This window comes from Rhinatrema bivittatum, chromosome 4 (genome assembly GCF_901001135.1).
Source record: "Rhinatrema bivittatum chromosome 4, aRhiBiv1.1, whole genome shotgun sequence".
NCBI classification, from domain to species: Eukaryota; Metazoa; Chordata; class Amphibia; order Gymnophiona; family Rhinatrematidae; genus Rhinatrema; species Rhinatrema bivittatum.
This window is the reverse complement of record NC_042618.1, coordinates 289,758,334-289,784,685: the sequence shown is the minus strand read 5'-3', so window position 1 is coordinate 289,784,685 and position 26,352 is coordinate 289,758,334. Positions and strand designations below refer to the sequence as shown.

At 45.1% G+C, this 26,352-nt stretch overlaps 1 protein-coding gene across 2 annotated transcripts in view; it reads right to left on the bottom strand.

Moving 5' to 3' along the window:
* The window catches only part of ABCC9 (ATP binding cassette subfamily C member 9), a 976,112-nt gene that overhangs the window by 292,586 nt on the left and 657,174 nt on the right, over positions 1 to 26,352 (bottom strand). For both annotated transcript variants that reach the window (XM_029600177.1, XM_029600176.1), the window contains exon 28: positions 2,821 to 2,913. In XM_029600177.1, coding sequence (XP_029456037.1) covers positions 2,821 to 2,913 — 93 coding nt within the window. The remainder of the gene's footprint in view (positions 1 to 2,820; positions 2,914 to 26,352) is intronic.

Sequence of the window (26,352 nt, the reverse complement as noted above, 5' to 3'; positions counted from 1 at the left end):
GAGGTTGCTACCAGGCCCCCAATAGACCACTAGGGACATTTTGGTGAGTCCCGGGGGGCTCAGGAGGATGGGTTCAGGTAGACCAGCTGGTCTGAAGTGCATATTTTAATAAAGGGAAGCAGGTCCTGTGAGGTTTTGTTTTTTTTTTTTGTTCTTTTGCTACTTTGCCTCCCTTACTGTCTTGGCATGCCATAGGATGGTCATGCCATTACAGGTACTGCATTGACCCTCTTTTGGTACCATGGATGGTTCATACCACTGTTGTTGGTACCTTAAGGTTCTCATGCCACTGTTTGTGCTGTCTTACTTTTCTCATGGTGCTCTGGTGTTCATGCCAACCTTGTTGCTGCTTTTTCCCTCTTACTGTGCCTTGGGGTGTTCATGCCACTCTTTGTACTGATTTATTTCAAATATTTATAGTCCTCCCATTGGAAAAGGAATATTCTGAGTGGATTACAGTTAAAAGATGCATATTTATCTCCAGCATAGTACACAGAAATACATATAAAACAATCACATATCCTAAGATATAATACACATGTCAAAATGTTACAAATGATTTAAAAAAATTATAACATAAGTTCTCCCTACATTTCTATGCATCTTTAGTGGGGGAATGCCTGCTTAAATAAGAACATCTTCATCAATGTATTAAAAGTCTTAAGATCCACAGCCCTACCAAGTTCAAGTAGGAGGTCATTCCATAATGTGGGGCCTGTCACAAGAAGGTTTGCTTTTGAATGGCTTATAGGCAACATACTACAGTGCTGTTTTGCTGGTCTCTGGTGATTGGGTTATTTATGCCACTGATTTTTGTGCCCTTTACCTCTCTTTTGGTGCCTTGAACTGTTCATGCCACTGTTTTGTTTTGTTTTTTTTGTGCCCTTTACCCCTCTTTTGGTGCCTTGGTATGTTTTTGCCACTGTTGGTGGTGCTTTGCTTATTTCACAGTGCCTTTGAGTGAGCTGCTTTGACCTATTAGGATGCCTTGGGCTATTCATGCCACTCTTGGTGCCACTTTGCCCCCATGCTTGGTGTTTTGGAGTGTTCTTCCCTCTGCTGCTGATGCCTGCCTTTACATTTCACTAAACATGTACAGAAAACCATAATTTTTTAGTTCAAAATGCTATGCATTGCTTTCTTCGTTTACTTTAAAGGGAAATAAATGACCGAATAACTGAAAAAACAAAACAAAATACTTTTGGCCCCAAACCAAACAAAATAAATCACTGAGTCAAATGATCTGAACTGAATGAAAACAAGCCAAAAACTGTTTCCATGTAGATCCCTTTTTTAAATTATAATTTTCATAGCAAGCCATATTGTAATCTTATTCATTGAAAAATGTCTGTTTTTATGACAGCTGCTATTTGCTTATTTTTTTCCAATATTTGTCCTTCAGAAGTGTGGTGAGATGGAAGGACAGATAAGCAGAAGACATCTAGATGGACCACACGATAAGAGAAAGTATAGCCCCATGAGAAAGGAAAAATATAGGTATACTGATTGTTATAAGTTGCAGCTTTGTGCTTGAGTTTTCTATGAAACTTACTGTGTTAGGGAACCCTCCCTTTTTCTTCTAGTCTGATAAACAAGCAAGCTGGAAAACTTCAAGGGCAAGACAGAGAAATACAAAATACAAGATGGAGGCATTACCTAGTCATAGAAACATATATAGAAACATAGAAATGGCGGCAGATGAAGACCAATAGGCCCATCCAGTCTACCCATCAAGCTTACACACTTATTTTCTCATCTGTTAATCTGCTGAGTTCAGAGACCTTATTGGTAACTTTTTTTATTCTAATTTCCTTCCACCCCCGCCATTGATGCAGAGAGCAATGATGGAGCTGCATCAAATTGAAGTATAAGGCTTAATGTTTGAGGGTAGTAACCGTCGTATCGAGCAAGTTACCCCGATGTTTGTATACTCATACTGCTCAGATCAATGCCTTGTTAGATGTTGTCTGGATGTAAATCCTATTTCTTCATCCCCAGTGCCGTTGAAGCAGTGAGCTGCATTGGATATGCATTATAAGTGAAATAACAGGCTTAATTGGTTTGGGGTAGTAACCGCCACAACAAGCAAGCTACTCCCACGCTTATTTGTTTACCCAGACTGTGCTACCTTGTAGACAGAGAATAAAACCACCACTTATATATGAAAGCAAAAAAGCTGGCAGTTAGGTAGTTAAAATCATGTCTTTGTTGCTCAGTAAAGCATAGTACTAGCAGCTCTGTTTGATAAGGAGGAGCTGAGGGCTGGAAAACACCTGGCATCTGCCTAGATTTAGGTATCAGACACAGCATAAGACTAAAAAGAAATAAAAAAAAACTATACAGCACATGTGCCAATCAAAGAAATAAGATCCTAACAACCACTAGGATGGATGGACTTCTGCTGAGCTCCAACCCAAGACAAGCGCACATGATCTAGATTCCCCAGCCATCCAGTCTCACTGAGATTACTGCTTGCAATCACAGCTCACAAATTAGAGGATATCTTGCTGAGAGAAGTGATTTGAAATTAGCGCTTACCTGTACTATAGCTATTACGCAATACATTATCTGTGGGAAGGAAAAATACATTCTTTTTGCCTTATCCTGATAACCCTGCCTCTCAGTTCCATCCTTTACAATAAATCAACATTAATTTGGGTGAACTATTTTGTTTAATCAATAGTAGTGATATTTTAAATAAACAATCAATATGGTGTTATACATAAAGTTTTTATGTATATTCAGTTTCATATTCTATATAGTGTAGATTTTACTTGAAATTGGAAACTGACTGGAAAAACAGGCACAGTTTTTACCCACCTAAATGCTCTGATGGTTGTAAGACCTTCTGCTGTTTCTGAGAAATGGCAAAGCAAAGGCAATTGAGTACTATCATCAAGCTCCTGTAGATCTCTGTGCAAAAAAAGAAATGAAGATTTCATTTGAAAAATGAAGTATATATAAAGCACAAAAAAGAAACAGTGCAAATAATTTAAGAAAAAGATATTCAGGGAAACATATCTATTATAAACCTTGTTAATTAACTATGTGACATTATATAAATGTAATGGCAAACAGAAATGTGTGTTAGTATCTCTCTCTGCTTCTGTCTCTCTTTCTCTATCAATATACATATTGGTAGAGAGAGAGCTATATAGATATATTTATTATTACATTTCTAGTCTCCTTTTCCATAGAAAGTTCAAGGCATATTGCAACAAAAAAAATACAGTAAAAACAGGCAAATAAAAACATCAACATTTCATCATATAAAACATAAAATAAGATCATAATTTAAAACTATTTTGCAGGGCCAAGGGGAGCTATAGATTAGCCAATGCCATTTTGATTCTTGGTGCCAGAGGAGAAGGAGACTTCTAAGAAAACTTAAAAGTCATGGGATAGGAGGCGATGTCCTTTCATGGATTACAAATTGGTTAAAAGACAGGAAACAAAGAGTAAGATTAAATGGTCAATTTTCTCAGTGGAAAAGGGTAAACAGTGGAGTGCCTCAGGGATCTGTACTTGGACCAGCGCTTTTCAATATATATATATAAATGATTTGGAAAGGAATACGACAAGTGAGGTTATCAAATTTGCGGATGATACAAAATTATTCAGAGTAGTTAAATCACAAGCAGATTGTGATACATTACAGGAGGACCTTGCAAGATTGGAAGATTGCGCATCCAAATGGCAGATGAAATTTAATGTGGACAAGTGCAAGGTTTTGCATATAGGGAAAAATAACCCTTGCTGTAGTTACACAATGATAGGATCCATATTAGGAACTGCCACCTAGGAAAAAGATCTAGGCATCATAGTGGATAATACTTTAAAATTGTCGGTTCAGTGTGCTGCAGCAGTCAAAAAAGCAAAAAGAATGTTAGGAATTATTAGGAAGGGAATGGTTAATAAAACGGAAAATGTCATAATGCCTCTATATCGCTCCATGGTGAGACCGCACCTTGAATACTGTGTACAATTCTGGTCGCCGCATCTCAAAAAAGATATAGTTTGCGATGGAGAAGGTACAGAGAAGGGCAACCAAAATGATAAAGGGGATGGAACAGCTCCCTATGAGGAAGGCTGAAGAGGTTAGGGCTGTTCAGCTTGGAGAAGAGACGGCTGAGGGGGGATATGACAGAGGTCTTTAAGATCATGAGAGTAGATATGAATCGGTTATTTACACTTTCGAATAATAGAAGGACTAGTGGGCATTCAATGAAGTTAGCGAGTAGCTCATTTAAGACTAACTGGAGAAAATTCTTTTTCACTCAATGCACAATAAAGCTCTGGAATTTGTTGCCAGAGGATGTGGTTAGTGTAGCTGGGTTCAAAAAAGGTTTGGATAAGTTCTTGGAGGAGAAGTCCATTAACTGCTATTAATCAATATTACTTAGGGAATAGCCACTGCTATTAATTGATTCAGTAGCATGGGATCTTCTTAGTGTTTGGGTAATTGCCTGGTTTGGCCTCTGTTGGAAACAGGATGCTGGGCTTGATGGACCCTTGGTCTGACCCAGCATGGCAATTTTTTATGTTCTTATGTTCTTATCACCTCTGCCTCTAGCTGCCTTTGAGTAAGTGGTGGTAGTGGTGGTTGGGGGGGGAGGGTCCAAGGTTAGGGAGGAGGATTGGGGACTCTGGGTATATGTGTACCTTATTTTTGCAGCAATTGGGTAGGGAGTGGAGTTTCAAGCCCAAAGCAGAACTACCAGGTCAAACACTGTTGAGGGGAGATTATGCCATTTGGGAGGCCAAAAGGAGGATCTTAGATAGCAGGGGATTTTTCTTAGGGCTAGGCATTCCTACAGAGATCCTGAGTGGTAGGGACTAAGGAGCTTGAGAATATCAGCAGGCACATTAACCTGCCCATGCTCTAGCCTCTTGGTGAATGTTAAATATACTTATTATATGGATCATGAGATTAATTGTGATCCATGTTAAGCCTTTTTGAAATTAGTGAGCTTCTTTTCATGTAACTTTCTTAATTTTATTTTTACTATGAGTGAGGGGGAGGGAAGTTTTCAGTCCATGCTGCCTGGTTTTCCACTGAATTGCATCTTCCTGCAACAAACAAAGGAACTTTTGTTTTTTGAATTTGCTATTTAATTTGAGAGTGGGAAACTTCAGTCCATACCACCACTCTTTTCTCCCTTGGAGCTTCTGCAGAAGACAAAAGTGACTGCCTGATAGGCAGCTAGAGCCCAAAGCCAGGTAGGAGTTTGACTAGAGATAGCATGGATGATGACAATCAGCATTCAGATTGTGAAATGCTTGTCACATTAGTAGTTTTGCTATTTTTTAGTCATTTTCCACACATTCCTCTGCTTTTTCTCAAATTCTCACTCCAGCACATCTTAATTTTACTAGCATATCTTCTTTGCAAAGAGGGTGGTAGATGCCTAGAATAGCCTACCAGCAGAGGTAGTAGCAACCAAAACAACATATTAAAAAATGCACAGAGCATGGGGGTAAGGGCACGTGCCAGGTAATACAGCTGAGAGGGTGAAAGTGGAAGGAATAAGGGGGTTGCTCTTAGAGTTTACTGAGGCATATTAAATTTGGAGGTCCAAAAAGGGGAAAACATAGGTCAACAGTCTGAATTTGGAGGTACACTGAATCAGTCTTGGTTAAATCCTAACAAAAGTGGTAGGGCCTGTATTATGCTGCCATGGTTAAAACCATAAATACAATGAGATAACTGCGATGTTACACAGTGAAGGCTCCAATCATTTTTGTATGGGGGGGGGGGGGGGTGGGGAGCACAGTGACTTTCGAGTGGGCAAGCCTTAAACTGCCTTCCTTCTAACCAGTCAAAGTGATCCAGCCCAGACTGAGGGCAAAATCCTTGTCTACAGCCCCAACCCACTTCTTGGAGCCACTCTGACATAGAGGCAATTTCAATCCTAACAGCAGTGGTACAGCTATATCAGACTTCCAAGGAGGCTGGAGTAACCTGCAAGGAGTGGTGAATAGAATTCTAATAGTAGTGGTATAGGCCATATCAAACTTGAAAGATGGCTGGGATAATGTTATGAACCCTCCTATAGCGGGGCTACGGGAGGCACCTTACCTCTTCCTGGAGGCTGCTCCAAGCCAGGGTCTCACCTGCGAACTGTCCAGGATTTGCTCCAGAAAGTTTGTGTATTCCCTCTCCCCTCCATCTCCTTTCCACTAATCCATAACAATCTCAGGGTGACTGAAAATCAAAAGTTCCCAGGTGTAACTTAATAAGGTTTCTGACTTGGTATGGGACTGCCTCTTGGAAAGTGATCCCTTTTGGGTATCTTAGTAAAGGGTGGGAGTGGAGGCATGTCATTCTAATCCTGTCTTCACCTCAAGCAGCATATTGCCAGGTGTTACGGGACCGGGGCCGTGCTCCGGTCCTCTTCCTACCACCTCCGGGCTGGCTCGGCCCGTTCAGAGCACTCCTAGGCCGGCCGTGGGCCTCATCCTCCACCTGCCGCAGCTCTCCCTCGAGCAGGGAGAACACCGCCGACCCGACGTGCTGAGCCCGCCCCCTAGGCGCTCACGAGCGCGGGGGCCTTCGACCCTTAAAGGGGCCAGCGCGGGAAAATCGTAGGAGGGCCTCTTGGTGACATCACAACGCTGCAGGGTATTTAACCCTGCAGCTCCATCAGCCCTTTGCCTTGCAACAAGGTTCCTCAGGTTTTCCTAACTGCTAGTTGCTGCGACTCTTGGATTGCTTCTGTCCTTCGACCCGGCTTGCTTCCTGAATTTGTCTCCTGCTTCCACCCCTTGGTTTTGGTATCGACGTCTGACTTCTGGCTTCTGACCTGGCTCCGTTCCACGACTTCATCTTCGGCTTCTGTTCCTAGCTTGCTATTGACTTCTGACCTTCTGGCTTCTGACCCGGATCCGTCCACGACTCCGTCCTCTGCTTCGTCCCTGGCTTTGGTGTGGATCTCTGACTCCTGGCTCCCGACCCGGCTTAGCCCCTGGACTCCGACTTCGGCTTCTTCCTCACCTCTCGTAATCTGTACTTGCTGGCCCAGAGGATTCTCCTAAGTCCCAGCGGCTCGGGCCTAGCACGGGCTCCTCCCGGGGGAGTCGCGGGGCTTCCGAGGGTGAAGACTCTTCATCTACCTGGGTCCAGTCCTCGTCCATCTCTTCAATCGCTGCCTGGTCCTTGGTCGCATAGGACTCCACCTAAATCCAAGAGGTCCGGGTCTCTACGGGCTCCTCCTGGGGGGACCTCGGACTTACAGTGGTGAAGCCTCCTCTGAGTCTCTTCCGAGCCGCCTCCCGGCTGGGACGCTTGCTATGGCCTTCCATAGCATACCATCCACTGTCCCAACCGGCCCAAGAGTCCACGAACTTAACAGCCAGGTGCCATTCCCAACTGCCGGCATTAGTTATCGGTAAAGTAATGCATTGCTCCTGCTCTGGGCTACCAGCAATCTGAACTGCCTCCCATAACCTGACATCACCATCAAAGACCGGCTCAATGTCATGCATGAGCTGTCATGTCAGAGGAGATATTTTGGACCTGACCTTTATTGATGATGTCAGGCTGGGGAGACAGCTCAGATAGTTGGTAACATGGCAGCAGCATATCTTCTGATATACCACCAACTTCAGCAGTCACCCTACACCACTGGTTGTGAGGATATAGACAGATTCTGCTCCTGAATGGCCTGGGTCTGATGCTGTATGGTATGTGCATAGCTCATTACAGAAACTGTTCATATCCTCTTGGGTAGTAAGGTGCCGTCTTGTTCATGTCTTCCTTGATGTTTTGCTGTACTTGGAGGGAAACTGTCCTTGGGCTGATGGCTGTGCAGGGTCTGCAGTTGACACTGGGGAGGGATCTCCAGACACTTTTTTCTGTTCAGTGGTAATTGGGTGTTGGCATTGGTGGTGGGTGTGGGGGTCTAAGAGCTCTATAATGGGTTACAGCCTTCTCTGGGTGGTTGAATCTTCATCCATGAGCAGGGAGGGGATCTGTCCCAGTGTCAAAGCCTTCTGATCCCCTTCACTGTTTCACAAAAATAGAAAACTGGCAAATACCTCACTCAATTACAATCAAAAACATAATAAAGAAAATATTAAGTAAAAAAACTAACCCAACTTCATACAGAAAGCAATTTTTCATTTTTCATTTTTGATATCAGAAACCTGTGTTTATGCAAGAAACTAATCTCTTTGTCTCTTGCCCACAAAGGCAATTCAGAGGTAGTTGCATTAGTAACACCATTTTCAAACTTTTTTTGGACTTCAGTTTAGAGATCCCCTGAAGTAGACAATTTGATTGTCAAAACATGGTCCATGTCAGATCAGATATAAGCAGTGAATTGATACATCTTTACAGCAGTACCATATATACACTGGAATCATAAGTTAAATTTCTTTTCACTTTTTATCACACGTGTTTGCCTAGATCACAGAATTATTGAAAAACATATTTTTTTTAAATGACATTACTAATGCAACTGTGATAGAATATATGACAGAGAGCTTCATACTGCCTTAACGGACCGGCTCAGCTATCTGGCCCAGTCCACCTTAAGACAGACAGGAAAGGGATCCTCGGGTGGGGGCATTTCCCTGAGGTAAGGGATACAAAGGTGAGGCCCTGAGAGAGTTAGATAGGTCCCAGGGAGAAGAAGGAAGCTGTAATGGAGTGCTGTGCTCTTTTGGAAAAACTGTTCTTGCATTGTCAGTCTGCTGAGGTAAGCAGCCATTTTGATTCTGTCTTGTTGAACTTTTTGTAATTAAACTGTTGAAAAGCAGAAAAGACTCCAGCCTGGTCTGTTCTCCGATCTTCTCCTGTCTTAGACCGTTCCAAAGGCATCACATATGGTGGCAGGAGTGGGATTACCTGTTCTAAGCATCTGCACAGACAGGGACCCCACACTAGCAGAAAAATAAAACTGGGGGGGGCCTGGCTGCAACGGCAGCCACACAGGATTTTTTTTTTTTTGTTGTTTGTTGGTACCGGCTAAGGAGAGAAGCTCCACCGGAGGGAGGGAGGGAACAGAAGAAGTGATTTAGAGCTGGTGAAGCAGGCTTTTCTTTTGTTTGGAAGATGGGGAAAGGTTTCCGGTCTTGAAGGGGCAGGAGCTCAGAATAGCCTCTGTAGGAACCTCCCTGAGAAATGGAGCAGCTACTGCAAGCCCTGGTAGAGGGACAACAACAGCTCCGGGCAGCCGCTCAGACCCAGTATGCACAGCACCAGCAGCTCCTGAAACAATTGCTACAATACCTGGAAGCACAAGCACAGCTTAATGGCCAATTACTATGAAGGACACCAGCGCCAGGGACCATGGGGTACACACCGGAACGGAACAGAGTCCAACCCCACCAACATTGGAAATTCGGCTGACAAAGAAAGGGCCCCAAGATGACACGGAAGCATTCCTGGTCACCTTTGAAAGGGTGGCGGAGGCCATGGACTGGCCTAGGTCCCAGTGGGCCAAGAGAGTAGCCCCACATTTAACCGGTGAGGCCCAGGCCACATACCGGGCCCTTGACAACCAGCAAGCCCAAGACTATCAGGAGGTCAAGGCTGCCATACTCGATAGACTGGGACTGTATAAAACGTTTTATCGGAAAAGTTTCCAGGGCTTAACCTTTATACCAGGAGAGAGACCTCGGGTTCTGGCTCAAAAGTTAAAGGACCGGTGCTGGTGGTGGCTAGAACCCGATAATAAAAGGGGAGTTGAAGTCGTGGAGACTGTTGTGACAGAACAGTTTATGGACGTTCTCCCCTCCTGAGTGCGTGAATGGGTGAGGCGACAGACAGCAGTGACCCTGAAGGATGTGGTTTCCCTAGTAGAGTGTTATTTGGATGCTACAGACAGGCCATGGGCTTACTCCAGCAGAGAAGAATTCCCGAATAAAGGGCTTGGAGAAATGAAGGAGAGAATTGAGGGGCGGAACCCTAAGCCGCTATATCGGCCGAGAAGTGAAGAGTCTCCCTACCTCACGAGACCCCGATAACATCTTAGAGGAGCCTGAGGGCAAAACGAGTAAACACCCAGAAGCAGTGACGCCAAAAGGGATCTGCTTCAACTGTGGAGAGAGGGGGCACTTTGCTCGGAACTGCTATCGAGTGGAGGATGAGCCAATGGACGTCAATTTGGTGGCCCCTCACTCCTGCTCGTTTGTGGACATTCCCCACTCAGGGTTTACAACCTTCATGGTTCCGGTGGAGCTAGATGGCGACTCGACCCAAGTCTTAGTAGACTCGGGAAGTGCAAAAACTCTCATTCGGAAGGAACTGGTCAAAAGAACACAGATTGATTATGAACAGACAGTGACCCTCGCTTGTATACATGGAGACCAGAGACAATACCTGACCAGTCAGGTCCAATTGAAGACTCCAGTGGGACAAACAGTAGAAGTGGGAGTGCTCCCCTGGATACCATATCCAGTGATACTGGGATGAGATTATCCAGACTTTGGGACTCTTTGGGCCCGGCTCATGAGGGGCCCAGATGACTTCAGCAGGAAGAGACCTCATTTCTGGAGGTTTTCCATTAGAAGACCTGGACCTGTATATTAATAATCCTAATATCAAGCCTCGTAGACAACAAGGATAGAAAAGTATAATTATTCCCAAGGTTTAGAGGCAGCCATGGAGTTAGAGGGGGCTCCCCAACCCATAGAGGTTCCCTCAGACTGGATAGGCGAGGAAAACCCCAGGAATTTTAAGCGGGCCCAACAAGAAGATGGGACACTAAAAGGGGCCCGGGAGAATATACAGATAATAGATGGGGAATTAGTCTCTGGGGTGGAGGTCAAAAGCCAGCCAGGCCCCCCCCCCTTTTTTGTACTCAAGAAAAATCTAGTATACGAGTAGCAAAGGGGAATCTGGAGGGTGAAATGATTAGCAGATTTTGGTTCCCAGCAGTATCGTCGGCAAGTGTTGCGGCTCGCCATAGTCACCTTTTGGGGGGCCACCTAGGGGAAGAGAAAACACGAGAAAAGATTTTAGCCCAGTTCTATTGGCCAGGCTTGTATCAACACGTTCAGGACTATTGTCAGTCCTGCCCTACCTGTCAGCTGACCAGACTGGCAGCAGCATGCACGTAGCTCCACTAGTGCCAATGCCAGTTATAGAGACACCTTTTGAGAGGTCGCTATAGACTTGGGAGGCCCCTTAGAGAGATCTAGCCAGGAAACAAATATATCCTGGTCATTCTTGATTATGCAACCAGGTATCCAGAAGCTATTCCCCTACGAGATATGAAGACTCAAACAATAACCACGGCCTTGGTGGAGGTGATTTCCAGGGTGGGGTTACCCAAAAGTTATTAACTGACCAAGGGACCCGTTTGTCTCTAAAGTGATGAAACAAGTTTGCACATTATTGCAGGTAAAAACCTGTGGACATCAGTTTACCATCCACAAACTGATGGGCTCATGGAGCGTTTTAACAAACTCTCAAACAGATATTGAGGAAGGTCATCTTGGAAAATAGCAAGAACTGGGACTTACTCTTGCCATATATTTGTTCCCCATTCGAGAGGTCCCTCAAATTCAACCGGGTTTTCCCCGTTCAAATTATTGTATGGTAGAACCACAGGGAATCCTGGATGTAGTACGAGAGGCCTGGGAGAGGAACCCAATTCTGGATGGAATTTGGCCGACTATGATCCAGATGCAGGACCAACTGGGGAGGGCAGGAGACTGCCCGACTATGCCTGGAAAAGGCCCAGGCTACCCAAGCCTGGCAATATAACCAGTCTGCTGTTCCTCGGGTCTTCCAGCTGGGAGACCGCATACTAGTGCTACTACCGACATTGAAAGTAAATTGCTGTCCCATTGGCAAGGTCCGTATGAGGTGCTGGAGAAGATGGGCCCAGTGGATTATAAAGTGGCCCAACCTGACAGACGGAAGAAGGCCCAGATCTTCCACATGAATCTACTAAAAAAATGGGTTGCTCCTACTTGCAGTCTGGTCCAAGAAGAAGACTTTGGTCCAGACGTTTCACAAACTTCTGAGCCCCAGATGATCCCATATGGGGACCAACTTTCCACAATGTAGAAAGTGGACCTGGATAAACTAGTGACTTGGAATAAAGATGTCTTCTTGACTATGCCCGGGAGAACTCACTTAGCTTGTCATGATATTATTACAACCCCAGGAGTAATAGTTAAACAACGGCCCTGCCGGATTCCTGAAGCCAGGAGGCAGGTGGTAGAAGCTGAGGTGAAAGAAATGCTTTGACTTGGAGAAATAGAGGAATCCAATAGTGATTGGTCCTCACCTATTGTAATGGTACCTAAACAGGATGGTAGTATCCGGTTCTGTATTGGCTTCTGGAAGGTCAATGAGACTTCGAAGCTGGATGCATATCCAATGCCCCATGTGGATGAACTTATTGAATGCTTGGGAACTGTTCAGTTTATCTCCACGCTTGATTTGACAAAGGGGTACTGGCAAGTTCCCCTGGCACCAACTGCGAAGGAGAAGACGGCTTTTTCAACACCAAAGGGACATTTCCAGTTTACAGTCCTTCCGTTCGGACTTCATGGGGCTCCAGCTACCTTCCAACGCTTGGTAGACCGCTTACTACGCCTACATCAGGGTTATGCAGTGGCCTATCTTGACGACATTGTCATTTATAGTGGAGACTGGGAGACACATCTAAGGCAATTACAGGCTGTACTTACAAGTCTACGAAAGGCTGGATTGACAGCCAACCCCAAGAAATGTAAATTAGGGGGTCAAGAAATACAATATCTGGGATACTCCCTTGGGAGGGGGAAAGTCTGACACAGAGTAGGGAAGGCGAATATAATGCAGACTTCCTTTCTAGAGAAGTTTTCCCTTGTACAGGCAGGTGCTCAACTAAGGAAGATTGAGCTGAGGGGGAGGGAATGTGATAGAGTATATGACAGAGAGCTTCAGACTGCCTTAACGGACCGGCTCCAGCTATCTGGCCCGGGCCACCTTAAGACAGACAGGAAAGGGATCCTCGGGTGGGGGCGTTTCCCTGAGGTAAGGGATACAAAGGTGAGGCCCTGAGAGAGTTAGATAGGCCCCAGGGAGAAGAAGGAAGCTGTAATGGAGTGCTGTGCTCTTTTGGAAAAACTGTTCTTACATTGTCAGTCTGCTGAGGTAAGCAGCCATTTTGATTCTGCCTTGCTCAACTTTTGATAATTAAACTGTTAAAAAGCAGAATAGACTCCAGCCTGGTCTGTTCTCCGACCTTCTCCTGTCTTAGACCGCTCCAAGTGCATCACAGCACCTACTCTGAATTGCCTGTCGCCCTTTGTGGGCAAGAGACAAGATTAGTTTCTTATTATAACAACCAGTTTCTGATACCAGAAATTAAAAATTACTTTCTGTATGAAGTCAGATTAATATTTTTACCTCTTTACTGTCTACCAATTGGAAAGTATCCTAGGCCTCAGACTCTGCCTGCAACTCTTGGGCCACTTCCGCTCAGATTCCGCTCCAGTTTTTCCATTGACATGACTCTTTTGTAAGTCTCACTCCCCTCCTCGCAGTCACCTTATGCTTCCTCTCATGTCCTTCTTACTCCTGACCCTACAATCAGTTGCCTCCCCTACCCATCTCTTTGTATTCTCTTCAAACATGCACTTTTGTGTGGTAAGCTTGGACTGAAGCTATATCTAATGCTAGGGCCAGCCTCTCTATGACATTGGAGTCTAGTATATCTAAAGCAGCACTGCAGGGTCTGTGAGCTTGCACTGGCTTACGGGTTCGATGCTGACTTTCATTACTAATGCCTCTGCCACTTGCAGATCACAGTCTGGTTTGGGACCAACAATGAGGGAAAGGGTATGTTGACTGTGCACAGGGAGATTACCACTGCTCCTTGATCCTCACCCACCACTTAACCTATCTAAGAGAAAAATATCACCCTTGTAAGCAGCCTGCCTCTCTTCCAAACAGTTGTCATTCACTTGGCCCAGTCAAATGCAAAATATTGCCACTGACCCTGACCAGTGGGGTGTTTAGAAGTGGGGATGTTTGAAGGGAGAGATCAGATACAGGAAGTGTTTGAGGGTTGGATCAGCTGGAGGGATCGACTGTGGAGGGTGAGGGGAGGAATGACAAAAATTGACTGAAGTATGTAAGAGAAGCAGGTGATGAGAGGGGTCAACTGGAGGGATATGAGAGAAGGATTGGAGGGGACGAGGGGAGGCTGGAAGGTGAGAGAGTGGGGATGGCAGAGGATCAATTGAGGGCTATAGAGGTAAGAGGGAATAAGCAATAGCAGCTTGTGATTTATGTAATGTTTGGTACTTGCCAGGTACTTGTGACTTACATTAGCCACTGTTGGAAACAGGATACTGGGCTTGATGGACCCTTGGTCTGACCCAGTATGGCATATCTTATGTTCTGTGTTCTTATGATAACTGAGAATCAATTGGGAGTTATAAAAATGGCTGGGAGGTGAGAAAAGAGCTGGAATGACATGAAAAGGGTTGGATGGGGTGAGAAAGAAGATGAGCTGGGAAGGTGAGAGGAGCTAGGGGATGTAAAAGGTACTCAGCTAGAGGGGCAGAGGTTGAGAGAAGAGGTCCTCTAGAGGGGATAGAGACTGAGAGAAAGGATCAGCAGGAAAGTGTAGAGGGTCAGAGTAGAGTGATTGTTGGAGGGGGACTACACCCCTGCTAATTTGTTTTCATTGTCCTCTGGGGTCATGTGAATTTTCAAGTGCTAAAAGGGGGTGACATTGGCTAAAAGTTTGGGAAATCTTGTCTTAAGTACTGCCTGGTCTCCTGAGAGCTGCTGCTTCCTGCTTGTGAGGCCATTTTTGGCACGGTCCTGCATTGCTCTCTTCCAATCCCTGTTTACCTCCTCTCCTATTTCTCCTCTGGCTTCTGCTCCACCATCCACATTCTCTTCAAATTGGGCCTCTCTGCTCATAGATAAAAAAATACCCAATCCAACTCCGCCACCCCTGACAATACTTGACAAACAAATGATAACTATACTCCCTACCACCCACACCAGGAACCTCAGAGTTATCATTGATAAAGAACTTTCTTTCAAGAACCACATAGCAAATATAACTAAAGAAGGATACCACAGACTCCTAACCCTAAGACACCTGAAACCATTTCTCAACCCCTACGATTTCAGAACTGTACTACAACTTCTTATCTTCCCCACTTCGACTATTGCAACTCCTTACTAACTGAAATACCTTTTTCATCCCTCAAACCACTCCAAATACTGCAGAACTCAGCTGCCAGAGTCCTAACTGGAACAAAAAGAAGTGAACATATAACACCAATATTGACCTCACTTCTCTGGCTCCCTATTACTGCACGTATTGCTTACATATCAATGACCATAATCCACAAAATCCTAAGCAATGATCATCAAGGTCTTAACACCCTAAACATAATCCCTCAAATTCCTCCAAGAAACCTACGCTCTAATAACTCAGGTTACCTAAACATTCCCCTTATCAAGATGCGCATCTGGCAACCACCAAGAGAAAGAGCCTTTTCAATTGCCTCACCTAAACTTTGGAACACCCTACCTAAATTCCTGAGAACCCAACATGACCTAAAAAACATTCAAAAAAGACCTAAAACACTAATGTTCCGCAAATTCTACACTGACCTTCAGACATCTGATCATCCCAACTCTCAACTGAACTCTCAGTTGTAAACCTCTTAATACATTCTCTTCACCCTGAACCTGCATACCCTCCTCATGCAACCTAATAATGCTCTCTGGACTTGATATAGTTATTTCTGATATTGTTCAAATTGTTTTTACTGTTGCACAACTGCTAAGAAAACGTATAACGTTCCACATTGCTTTTCTGTTATACAACTGCTAAGAAAATGTATATTTATGTAAACCGTTGTGATGGCTCTACCGAATGACGGTATATAAATCTCAACAAATAAATAAATAAATAAATGCCTAGTCTGGCTTCCATCCCCTGCTGGCTTTCCCCTGATACCTGCTCTTCTCCTCCTACTCACTCTTGATGTCTCCTCTTTCCCTCCTCTATCCTCTCCTGCTCCTCCCTGCCTCTTCCACCTTGCTCCAGCTAACTTCTATCCTCCCCATCCTCACACAATCCACTCACATGTCTGGCACACACCCATTCATTCTCCTGTCCTCTCTCTATTCTTTCTCCTCACATTCCCAACTACTCTGCTCTGTCATCGCTCAGTCTCTACACACACAGATAGCAATTTTAAAAGCCAGTTCAGGGGTAAAACACTGTTTATACCTATAGAAATGTCCCTGTTATAAAATTATCCCATCCAATATGTGGGTAAACTTTTGTACATATGCCCTATTCAGGGCTAGTGGAAGCACTAGGCGTATTATGTGGGGCCTAGTCTACCAGGGTCCCAGGGGTAGCAATCATGGTAGCGACAACTGACGAGCAACCCATCCATCCTTACCCTACCCAGCACTTCTCTCTCCTTCGCAGGCACTGACAGCTTTCTCCGCACGGAAGAGTGGGAGAAAGTGCACGAGCCCAGGCGGGGAGGCACGATGGGATGGGGTAAGCGCAAGGCAGAAGGCCTGCACCGGCCCTGGTCCTATTTATGCTTAAGTTTACCTGGATGGCATGGATGTGTTCCTGGGCTGAAGTCAGGAAATGGTTTGGACTCATTTAAAAAAGTATGCACATGCATTTTCCTGAAAATTTTCTGTTCACATAAAAGCAGGTTTTGAGGTAAATTTGCTGGGATAATTTTTAAAGTGGACTTATGCACATACGTTTTTTTTTTTTTAATTGCTGCATTATTTAGGGGGCTGTTTGAAAATTATTCCCACAAATATAGACAAAGACTGACATTAACAAAAAAACAAAACAAAACACTTGCAAATACATTTTATTTCACAGAATAAATCTCCTCTCTTTCCTGAAGCAAATATCCTTCTCTTCTCCTGAGTCCAGTATCCACCTCTTAACTATTTTTTTTTTCTCTTTTATCATATCCTACAGGGCTAGATTAGTTAATTTTCCACCAAAGCCTAATGAATACATGACTAGCAAACCCCATTTTCCTTTAGGTACTGCTGCCCTCCTTTTATCTTATGCACTCTTTCATTTGAGATCATATCTTATCTTCTGAATTTGTCTATAATACCACATTTCAGATACAAATGTTTTATGATCTCTTTAGTATAAGCCCATGTTTAGTGAGAAGTATACAAAGACAAAAAGTGTATCCAAAAATATCACAAATGTAAACCCAAAGAAGGAACTGCTTGTTCTTGTCTATGTATAACATTTATTCAGTTATAGTGCAGGCAGAAATCTTTTCTGCTTTTTACCATGCTGATATTCATGGAATTTAATTAAGTAAATAATTTAGCTACTTGTAATATTCTGTATGAGTCAAACATATTGTGTTCTTTTTCCATAACAAAAGAGCAAAAAAACATTCAGCTAGAGATATCTAGAAAATGTTCAGACCTATTTAAAAGCTATATTTAGCTACATCTGTTAGTCATAAATAGTTTTCTTTCTTTTTCTGCAGACTCTACTATCCTTATTAGGAAAATAAACTTCAGAAGATAAATTATATATTATGGGGCCCAATACTGAAAAAGATATCTGGGTATGTAACTTAGCCCGATATAACTTACCTGGGAGGGGGGATCATGTGATGCTGTGTTAGAAACAGCACTCGATTCAGCTCTGCTCCCAGGACATTCCCCCCATCCACCCATTTAAAAGAGCATAGTAACTATAAAATTGTGGTGACTGAATTCTCTGTTTGGGAATATTGGCTTGGCTCTCTGTTGGATGGTTCCACAGTTGAGATGCTAAACTTGCCCGCAAAAACAAGGAGAAGGTGAAGCCCAGTGAGCAGAAAATGACGGAACAGGAGGGTGAGCAAAAAACAAGGGTCTGGCCCATAATGAAGCACTGGTTGAGGCAGTGACCATGGCAGTGGTGACAGTATTAGATGCAAAATTCAAACAGATGTTCAGTAAATTTGAGAAATTACCTCATCCATGAAAGCTGCTATTCACTGGGTGACTGCAGTAGAGCAATGTGTATCTAATGCAGAGGATGACGCACATGTGATGGCAGCAATGGTCTGTAAGCTTCAGGCTAAGATGGCGCGTGTTGCATGTGTGGACCCTTGAGCCGAGATGAGGTTGGTACCACCACCAAGGGAAGGTCCCCAGTGGTCCTCATCGTTGGGAGGCAATACAGGTGGAGAAGACTCAGCTGGAGCTTCACCTTTACCAGCCCATGTTCCCCTCTGGTTGAGCCCTTGAGTGCCAGGACCGGCAGGACTTAGGTGCGGGTCTCTCACATCGAGGAGTCCAGGAAGAAGGCAAGGCGGCGTCAGGCAGGCAGGGTCGAGGCAGGCAGGAACAGGCCAGAGGTCAGGACAAGCAGCAAACATGCAGGACGATGAGACAGGCCGCAGGTCAGGACAGGCAGTGATCAAGCGGAGGCGAAGTACCAGGCAGGAGTAAAAACCGGGGACTCAGTCCGAGGGCAGGAGCAGTAGCTGGGACAGGAACACAGGAAAGGAAGACAAGCTGGAAAGCAGGATCAGGAAGACAAGGCTGGAAGGCAGGATCAGGAAGGCAAACTGAAACGCAGGATCAGAAAGGCAAACTGAAACACAAGATCAGGAAGGCAAACTGGAACACAGGATCAGGAAGGCAAACTGGAACACAGGATGAAGAACAAGCAACAATGCACTCAAGGCTGAGCAGGACCTGTTGCTGAGGCAAAGTGCTGAAGTCAGGAGAAAACACAAAACAACCGCTAACCTAACCAAATACAGAAAACATCTAGCTTTTTACAAACATTTAATACTCAATGCTAAGAGAGAATATTTCAGCAATAAAATAGAAAAATTTGAGAACAATCCAAGAACACTATTCTCAATAGTTTCAAACCTAACCAGTGACAAGCAAGAATCACCACAAAACCTACCAGAAGCAAAATGTAATGAAATTGCCAAATTTTTCAGTGACAAAATTACTAAATTAAGAGACAACTTCCAAACGCTGCCAACCAAGAAATCAAAATGCAAAAAAGAGATGTCAACCAATGGACATCATTCACTGAGATATCTGAAATGGAAGTGGAACAAATGCTAAAAAATGTAAACCCCACCCTACACAAAATTGACGCAATACCAACAATTGAACTTAAGGAATCAGCTAACACAGTCACCCATACACTGACTAAAATCATAAACCTATCCCTTGAAGAAGGAACAATGCCAGATATACTGAAAGGAGCAATGATAAAACCAATCATTAAGAAAAAAAACAATGATCCCCTTATCCTGAACAACTACAGGCCAGTATCAAACCTTCCCTTATTAACTAAACTAATTGAGAAAACAGTACAGAAACAGCTAGCTGAGCACCTGGATGACAATAACATACTGTATCCATCTCAACACGGCCTGGATACCCGTTTGAAAGACGAGCTGGCTGCTCGCAAAACACCTGACTCGCTGGACGAATTGGTAGCCTTGGCCACTCGGATTGATCACCGGCTCCGGGACAAGGTGAAGGAACTCCGGCCTAAGATGTTATCTGGGTTGAATCAGGCTAGCTCTATACCTGCACCTCAAAAGGTTCAAATAATTTCTGCTGCTGATAAAGATGAATCGATGCAACCTGGTCTTGGGCATTTGACTTCTAAACAGAGAAGATTTTGGAAGAAGCGTGGCCTTTGCATGTCCTGCGGTCAGCCTGGCCATGCTCTTTTCGTCCGGGAAATGGACGGGCCTGAGTCCTGCAGGAGGACTGTTCTTGGGCCGTGTCGCGTCTTCTTCTCCGCATTCTCTCCCAGTCTCTTTGACCTACGGACCAGCTTCGGTTCAGATTCCTGCCCTGGTGGACTCAGGGGTAGGAGGCAACTTTATTCTCAAAACTCTAGTGGAATATCTAATGAGTCCTCTCGCCAATTCAGAAGATCCACTATTGCACTACAACTTGAAGTGGGTTTTGGACATTTCTCAACACCGCCACTTCTATTGAAGAACGCAATGACGTCCCCAGCAACCCTAACCATTGCTGCTGATATTCATATGCCTTCAACGTTCATCTTGGCTCGAAGGCACTCAACATCAAATAACCGTATTCACGGATCATTATACCTTAGAGTATCTCTGTTACGCGCCTTCCTTTTGGAGGATGTGCCTGATGAGCCACAGCACTATTGACCCAAAGAAGATACTCTTGGTAACTACCCAGTCCGTATCTGCTGGCAATGCCATCAATTCTCATCCAGCAATATGTACTAGACTGTCACCATTTGAAGTGGTTCTTGGACGTTCCCTTACACCGCCACTTCCACTGAAGCATTCAGTGACGTCCCCAGCAGCTCAAACCACTGCTGATGTTATCCATAGACTGTGGCTTCAGACCAAGGACATGCTAATTAGTGAGTGACCGTGCTAAGAAGTACTATGATGCACACCTTGCGCAAGCTCGTCTTCAAGCCAGGAGACAAGGTATGGTTGTCAACCCAGCACCTCAGACTACCTGCTCTCCTCTTGGTTTGCTCCTCGCTACGTGGGTCCATACCCAGTTTTTTAAAACGTATTGGCGAAGTCACCTACCGTCTGAAGCTAACACCTGGTCTTACTATTCATATCGCATTCCATGTTTCATTTTTTGAAACCATCCATACTCAGCGAATTGTCTTCCAAATCTCAAGATCCACCTGTCATCATTGCAGAAGATGACTTGAGATCAAAATCTAAGAGATACTGGATGTTCATATAAGAGACAATACTTTTGAATATCTTCTGAGATGGGAAGGTTCTGGCCCCGAAGTACACTCTTGGGAGCCTCAGACCAATATCTTGGATAAAGAGATGCTTCGTCGATTCCATCTCGCACATCCTTCAAAATCCAAACCTGGCTCCCGAAGAGATCACCCTTTGAAGGGGGGTACTGTTGTGTCCTTCACTATCCGACATCACCTTACCTCGTTGGCAACTCCCTCCGGGGTTGATGGAAGGCTAGCTGCTGCGGCGTCTCCAGGCCGTCCTCCTCCAGCGTTCCCCGACTGGCTCGATGCTGCAAGCCGCCATGTTGACCAGATGCCTAAGGGCGCACGCATGCAGCCCGACTGATGTACTGGCGTTGGCGCGACCCTCAGGGGCGTCCCCCTGAGATGACTTCACCAGCTCCAGATATTTAAAGTCTCAGTTTTCGCTAACAAGACGAGTTAGCAAGGGCATTCGCTACCTCTGGGTATCACTCTCCACAAACCTAGCTACTCTGCCTCCTCGGACTTCACTAGAGGTACCCGCTCCTTGGGGGCCTCGCTCTCTCTTTTTCTTTTCAGGTCGTAGTCCGGAACCGGTACTCGCTCCTCGAGGGCCCACGTCCTGGACCAGCTCCTGAATACCACTTCTGCTAAGAAGTCATCACTGCTTACAACATTAGTGAGTTTCCATCTATCTCTCAGAGCTTTCCCTGGGACCAGGTACTCAACTCCTCGAGGGCCTACTGCATTCCAACTCCTGGGCTGCCTTAAGAGACTATGGTGTGAGTGTTATCATCAAGGATTTGTTCCAGAACTCTGCATATCCTATCTACTCACTTTCTTAGTTTCTCTACAGCTCAGACACCTTGGGATTGCTGTTCCAGTACCTGAGGGACTACAGCCCAGCCGGGCGCTTCCAGCTCACTACTGCCACCTCTGGTGGTTTAATATATTGTCTAATAAAAGAACTAGTGTGTGCCTGTCTCCTACACTAAGCCTGAGCAGTGGTCCCTCTTGGGAGCTCCCCCGAGGGTGTGGTCACCTGCCACTGGTCCAAGGATCCACCCACAACTACTCCATTAATAACAGATTGCTATCTCTCAGCTTTAACAACAGAGCTCTAACAACAGATTGCTAATTCCCAGCTTTAACAACAAAGCTTTAACAACACTGTCCTTCAACCATACGATGTTTGGAGTCCCCCACAGGCATTGGGGCCTTTTAGAGTTTAGCTTTCTTTAGGAAGGCTGACAGGTTGAACAGATTCGATCACACCGAACATAATTTGCTACCAAGTGCAATGTTCGAGAAAGCATGCCAAACATGTATCTTCTGACTTTAACATACGATCAGCATTATATCGAGGTGGATGGTGATGATCTCTTTCTCCACTGGGAGACAGGGCAGGATGGGCAGAGGGATAGGTTCGTTGGGTTCTTTAGATCAAGAGGAAGTGGGAATGAGTGTGATACTTCTTTTTTTCTTTGAGGGCTGATTTATACAATATTAATGTGGTTTACTGGGAGTCCACTCTAGGCTGGGAGGATGGGATGCCAAAAAATGTGTTTTCATCAGTGAGAGATTCTTTTCTGCAAGTTGACTGCATAAGGAGGAATTTCTGCTAAATTCCTGACATGTAGTGGGAAGGAGCTCCCCAATATAGTGTTATAATATATTGAAAGCCTTAATGAAACATCAATCTGGCATTGCTATGTTACAAGAGACGCACATGAATGATGTTGAACATAGCAAATTGGCTAGATGGTTTGTGGGGGAAACATTGGGTGTCCTCTGGTACAAAGAAAGCTGGCATGGTCATATTGATCCATAAAGCTCTGACAATTCAGGTACAAACCCAGTTTAAAGACTTTGGTGGTAAATATTTAATACTAAAGGCACTTTATATGGTGAATCTTTAACATTATTCAATATATATGCACCTAATGTGTATGACCATGCTTTTTTCTTTGATATCCTTCAAAGATTCCAGGATTTGTGGGGTGGTCGATATTGTGGGAGGGGACATGAACTAGGTGTTTGATTCTTGCGTAGATAAATCTTGATGCTCTGCAGGGGAAAGGTTTATGTTATGTGATCATTTGGATCTTTTGGATGCCTGGAGAGTCTTGCATCCCAAGGAGCAGGCTAACACGCATGTCTTCTGAGCGCATGCCACTCAGTCCCAGATTGAATATCTATTGGTCTCCTCAACCATTTTTTCCAAGATTACTAAGGCATTTATTAGGGATGTGCAGCCAAAAAATTTTCATTGCATTCGGGATACGTATTCGTCAGGGGTCATTTCCGTTGCATTCAGACATATGGCGCATCCAATACGTCGATATGTAAATTTGTTTTCCGGTTCCCATTAAAGTCAATGGGGGAAGGATTTCCAGCCTATTTTTGGCTGCAGAATTGGGGTTTTATTATCAATTTTTATGAAACTTCTGGGGAGCAATCATCACAACAACAAAAGAGCTCCAAAGTACTTAGACTAAGGCACTGGAAAGGTGCAAAGGGGTACCAGAAGTGGCAAGAGTGCTTTAACAGAGGCACAAAGCAGCAGTGAGAGTGTCAAAAACACACCGCAGCTTCAAAAGAGAGCACCGATAACAGATGCATGAACCATCAAAGGCAGCACGACAGGAAAAGTGGCAAGACAAGTGGCATTGACATCCTACAGCACAATGAAGGGGGAACATAGCAAGCAGAAAGACTAGCACCAACACACTGAGGAACCATGAGAGTGGCAAGAACACCACAAGGAGTTAAGTGAGTCATCTGGTGCATGGCAGCAAAGCAGAGTGGCAGAAAGCTGATAGGGGCAAGACAGGCTGGCAGAGTGGAGGTAGTCTGGTCCCTGTGGTTTTGATAGGGGAAAGACAGGCTGGCCCAGGATAGAGTTCCCTTTCCTTTGTGCAGGAAAGGACTCCCTAGAACGGGTTCACCCCTAAAGTGGGGTGTTTCCGTTGGCGTCTAGTGAATACCCAGAAGATACTGACTGTACTTATGCACTTCAGCTGATGACAAATGAACTTGAAGAGCTCTCAGAAATAAGAAAACTGCTACTCAAGTCCAAATCTACAATATCAACCTTTGTTGACTTTGTACCGTCCAGTGCCTCTATAAACAATGGGAACACAGAGGATGAACATGAATACAACTACCACCAGTTTTCTATAGCACTAGAAACATTAATGTAGCAACTAAGAAACATCTTGGGAAAATGGCCCGTATTATGAAGGTCATGAAAACTATATCCTAGCTCCAAGCTGGACAGACAGACACAGCGTTAGAGGTCGAGCCCTGGTAGGGACGTAAGGCCTGGACGGACAGGCACAGTGTTAGAGGTCAAGCCCTTGTAGGGACGTAAGGCCTGGATGGACAGGCACAGTGTTAGAGGTCAGGCCCTTGTAGGGACATAAGGCCTTGACAGTGGACGGATAGGACAGCGTTAGAGATCAAGCCCTTGTAGGGATGTAAGGCCTAGACAGACAGGCACAGTGTTTGAGGACAGAGGTCAATCCCATCTAGTGACATAAGGCTTGGACAGACAGACAAAGCAATCGAGGTCAAACATTTGTAGGAACATAAGGCCTGGACTGACAGGCAAAGCAGTCGAGGACAGAAGTCAATCCCACCTAGGGACATAAGGCCTGGACTGACAGGCACAGCAATCGAGGTCAAACACTTGTAGAAACACAAGGCCTGGACTGACAGGCAAAGCAGTCGAGGTCAAACACTTGTAGGAACACAAGGCCTGGACTGACAGGCACAACAATCGAGGTCAAACACTTGTAGGAACACAAGGCCTGGACTGACAGGCAAAGCATTCGAGGACAGAAGTCAATCCCACCTAGGGGCATAAGGCCTGGACTGACAGGCACAGCAATCGAGGTCAAACACTTGTAGGAACACAAGGCCTGGACTGACAGGCAAAGCAGTCGAGGACAGAAGTTAATCCCACCTAGGGACATAAGGCCTGGACTGACAGGCACAGCAATCGAGGTCAAACACTTGTAGGAACACAAGGCCTGGACTGACAGGCAAAGCAGTCGAGGACAGAAGTCAATCCCACCTAGGGACATAAGGTCTGGACTGACAGGCACAGCAATCGAGGTCAAACACTTGTAGGAACATAAGGCCTGGACTGACAGGCAAAGCAGTCGAGGTCAAACACTTGTAGGAACACAAGGCCTGGACTGACAGGCACAGCAATCGAGGTCAAACACTTGTAGGAACACAAGGCCTGGACTGACAGGCAAAGCAGTCGAGGTCAAACACTTGTAGGAAAACAAGGCCTGGACTGACAGGCAAAGCAGTAGAGGACAGAAGTCAATCCCACCTAGGGATATAAGGCCTGGACTGACAGGCACAGCAATCGAGGTCAAACACTTGTAGGAACACAAGGCCTGGACTGACAAGCAAAGCAGTCGAGGTCAAACACTTGTAGGAACACAAAGCCTGGACTGACAGGCAAAGCAATCGAGGTCAAACACTTGTAGGAACACAAAGCCTGGACTGACAGGCAAAGCAATCGAGGTCAAACACTTGTAGGAACACAAGGCCTGGACTGACAGGCAAAGCAGTCGAGGTCAAACACTTGTAGGACTATAAGGCCTGGACAGTTGACGGTCAGGCACAGCGTTTCATGTCAGGTACATGTGCTGCAGTGCTTATATTATCTGGAGCATAGGAGGCAATTGGAGCTGCTGCAAGGCTTTGAATTGCTTTTATTCATCTTGCCATTCACAGGGAAAATTTGGAAACCCAAGCAAAGGCAGGTTTACTTTCAAAAACACTAGCATTTCCATCAACTCTGTTGCCAGCCTTGAGCGGTGAGGGCTCATGATATCCCCTGTCATTGAAAAGACACGTTCACTGGGCACACTGGTTGGTGGACATGACAGATATCACTGAGCCACTTTGGCTAGGTGTGGCCAGACAGTGGACTTTTGTGCCCAATATGCCAGCGGATCTGTCTGCATTTTCTCTATCGGCTCTGAGAGATATCGTGTTACTGACAGCTGTGCTGGTGTCTCCTTTGCTTGGGCAGGCTCAGAGTCACTCATGCCAGCTGCTTTTTCTCTCGCCCATTGCACAACTGATGAATCTTTATGGGCAACATGCCTTGGGCGTTCTGACGTGGAGGAGGAGGTACTATCTGTCGCTGACACAGTGCTGCTCCTTCTTGGGCTAGCAGCACAACTCTCTGACGTGCCTGCTGTTTCCACCTCTGCTTCAAGCCTAATCTGTCTCCGCCTATGGCGCTCCTGTTCATGGACTTTTGCTAACAGCAGCTCCTTCACAAATGACAGACAATTGGACTGTAGGGCGAGTTTACCTTTCACACGGGGATCACAGACTGAGGTGAGCATGTATGTGCGGTCGTCTGTTAAAGGCCTTAATCTGTCTTTCACCTGCTGCTGCAAAACATCCAGACACTGCAGCACCTCAGCTTTCATTCCCTCTTCCTGTTTAAAGGCCTCCAAATGTTCATCCAGGAAATTAACTATAGGGATGATGTCAGCCAAGGTGGCACTTCTGGAACTCAGCTCCTCCGTGACATCCTTGAAGGGCTGCAGGATTTTTACCAGCTGACTCATGACTAACCAATCATGATGCCCTAGGGGATTCTGCACACCTATGTCCA